General features: G+C 38.3%; 1 protein-coding gene across 1 annotated transcript; it reads left to right on the forward strand.

Annotated features, from left to right (window-relative positions):
* Window positions 1-770: 770 nt before the first annotated feature.
* Window positions 771-1,558, forward strand: LOC120164168. The gene has a single exon (XM_039173920.1). The coding sequence runs from the start codon at window positions 898-900 to the stop codon at window positions 1,555-1,557; it is 660 nt and encodes a 219-aa protein (XP_039029851.1). The 5' UTR covers window positions 771-897; the 3' UTR covers window position 1,558.
* Window positions 1,559-2,417: the final 859 nt, after the last annotated feature.

Consider the following 2,417-nt stretch of genomic DNA (forward strand, 5'->3'; position numbering starts at 1 on the left):
GTTGCTTACCTTTTTCTATAGATTGCCGATAGGCTCACATCGATTAATGTTTATTGATAACTGTGTATTTTATGATACGTTTGACATTCAAACATTTTCCGTTTAGCTTCTTGAAAGTTTAAACTATGTCTCTACTGCAATATTAACAAAGAGTACACCATCATTTGATGGAACTCCCTACGATACATCCACCGATGCTGTTGTTCACGTCAAAGATGGCTTAAAGCACCTCATATATCATGCTGCTGCAAACAAATCTCACTCTGAACTGATGATCTTAAACCCTTAATTACAATAAATTCGATTGATGAGTAAAGAATTTCAAATGTTAATCTAGTATCAATTTCAATATCTTTATTGAAACTTTAACGACGACTAAAAAAACATTCAATGACCAAAATAAAAAAGAAATAATAGATTAGTGACTATTGAAAATGCCGCTAAGCCCAGCATCGCAGAACGTGTGAACAAATCACGAATTTCTCTCCCCGAGTACACACAATTGAAAATGTCCTAAAGTGAATGGCATTTTCGTTAATAAATAATAAATCACTGGGTAATCTTCAGAGTTGGGTATCAAAACGCAACGTTTAATTTCAGTCTACCAAAGCATACCAATAGACGGCGCCTAAGTGTCTAACAACAAAACAAAAGCTACAAAATATAGAAGAAAGTTGAATAGAGTCTAACTAGGGTTAAAATCCCATGTGTTATAGAGTTACCCGTGGTTAGTTCATCCACCTCAATCAAACCTTTCGTTTTAAAAACCTCACCCTCACGAACACCACAAAGAAAAGTATAAAGAAAAGAGGGAACCAAACAGCAACTGCAGGAAAGTGCAAAAGTTTTCTCAAGAAAACTGGCGATATACAGAAAGCGAGACCTTCACTGAAAATAATGGCGTTTTACGAAGACGAAGAACAGGTATGGAAGTGTCCGAGGCATCCTTCGAAGCGCCGCCGTACTGGTATCTGTCCTGTTTGTCTCCGGGACAAACTCGCTTCTCTGTGCCCCGACTGCGCCCACGCGCGTCCTTGCGCATGCATCACAACCCCTTCTTCTTCCTCATCATCCTCCTTCTCTCGATTCTCAATCGCGGCGTCGGGAAACATCTCAAGTGTCGGCGCTGTCGGGAGAGTGTCTAATCTTATTGAAAGCGAGCCCGCGTTTCGACGATCCAGATCCCTCGCGATTCCGTTTCTCAGATCGAAACATGAGAATTTGAGCGAAAGAAACGATTTAGCGGGCAGCAAGAGCAAGACGCCGTCGTTTTGGTCGATATTTAGAGGTAGTAATAAGAGCAGGCGATACGAGAGTGAAGATCATCAAAGGCGGCACGGGGAGACAGAGAGGACGGAGGCGGACGAAGAACGGAGGAAGATGATGAGAAAGTCAAGGTCGGTGGCTGTGACGTCACATTCGGGTATAGGAGATTTGAAATCGTCGCCGTCTACGAAGGGGAAGGGGTGGTATTTCCCGAGTCCAATGAAGGTTTTCAGGCAGACCAGGGTTTCCAAATTAGTTTTCCAAGAACGTTCTCCGTTGTACAGAGGTTGATTTCTTTTAGTCTTCTTCTTCCCTTTAATTTCCTTTGTAATTAGTATAGGATAAATAAGTAAATGTCGAAAATTAACAACAAAAATAAAGCAAACATTTTCAAGTTTCTGCAGTTTAAGGTTGATTGATAGAGACGAAGGAATTTCAAAGTTTTTTGCGGTGTGGTTAATTAATAACTTTTTTGCAGCTCTATAAGTACTTTTCCCGTAGAATTAATTGTAAAATTTGTTCAATGCAACTCTTAAAGCCTATTGATTTTTCCTTTTTAGAAATTAGTCTGTCAATTAATGGACTTCAAAAGCATGATTAGGTTTTATATACAAATTTACATTTGGACCCACGCGATTCAAATTAAAATCATGAGAAAATACTCACCACTTGTACTGTCAGATATCGCATAAAAATCAAAGAGCTACTTTATTCCATGAATTTGCAATGGTGAAATTGGGCTACTTAGCTAGGAAACGATACCAATAATATTCGGTAAAATGAATTCATTTCTATTGGAGATGCAATAAATGACCATCCAGCTCAGTTGGTAGAGCACAAGGTTCTTAATATTGGGGTCGTGGGGATTGAATTCCACGGAGGGTATTTCATAATTCGGAGGTCTCCTATGGAAGCTGCTCTCAACCTGATGTTGGGGGCAGCCTAATATCTTACCTCCCCTTACCCTATTACATATGGGAATAAGTGTTAGCTAAAAAAAAAATTTCTATTGGAGATACAATTATGTTTTTGAAATTTTAAAACATGAATTTATTTTTTTGCTGTAAAAATTAATTCAATTCTACATTCTAATCACTATTAGAATAATTCAAACCTTAAAAATATAATACAACTTATCAGCAACACTAATC

The sequence above is a fragment of the Hibiscus syriacus genome, unplaced genomic scaffold (assembly GCF_006381635.1).
Source record: "Hibiscus syriacus cultivar Baekdansim isolate YM2019G1 unplaced genomic scaffold, ASM638163v2 tig00111506_pilon, whole genome shotgun sequence".
Classification (NCBI taxonomy): Eukaryota; Viridiplantae; Streptophyta; class Magnoliopsida; order Malvales; family Malvaceae; genus Hibiscus; species Hibiscus syriacus.

Coding starts and splice junctions, on each gene's coding strand:
- LOC120164168 (XM_039173920.1), top strand. CDS start 898: ATGGCGTTTTACGAAGACGAAGAACAGGTATGGAAGTGTCCGAGGCAT.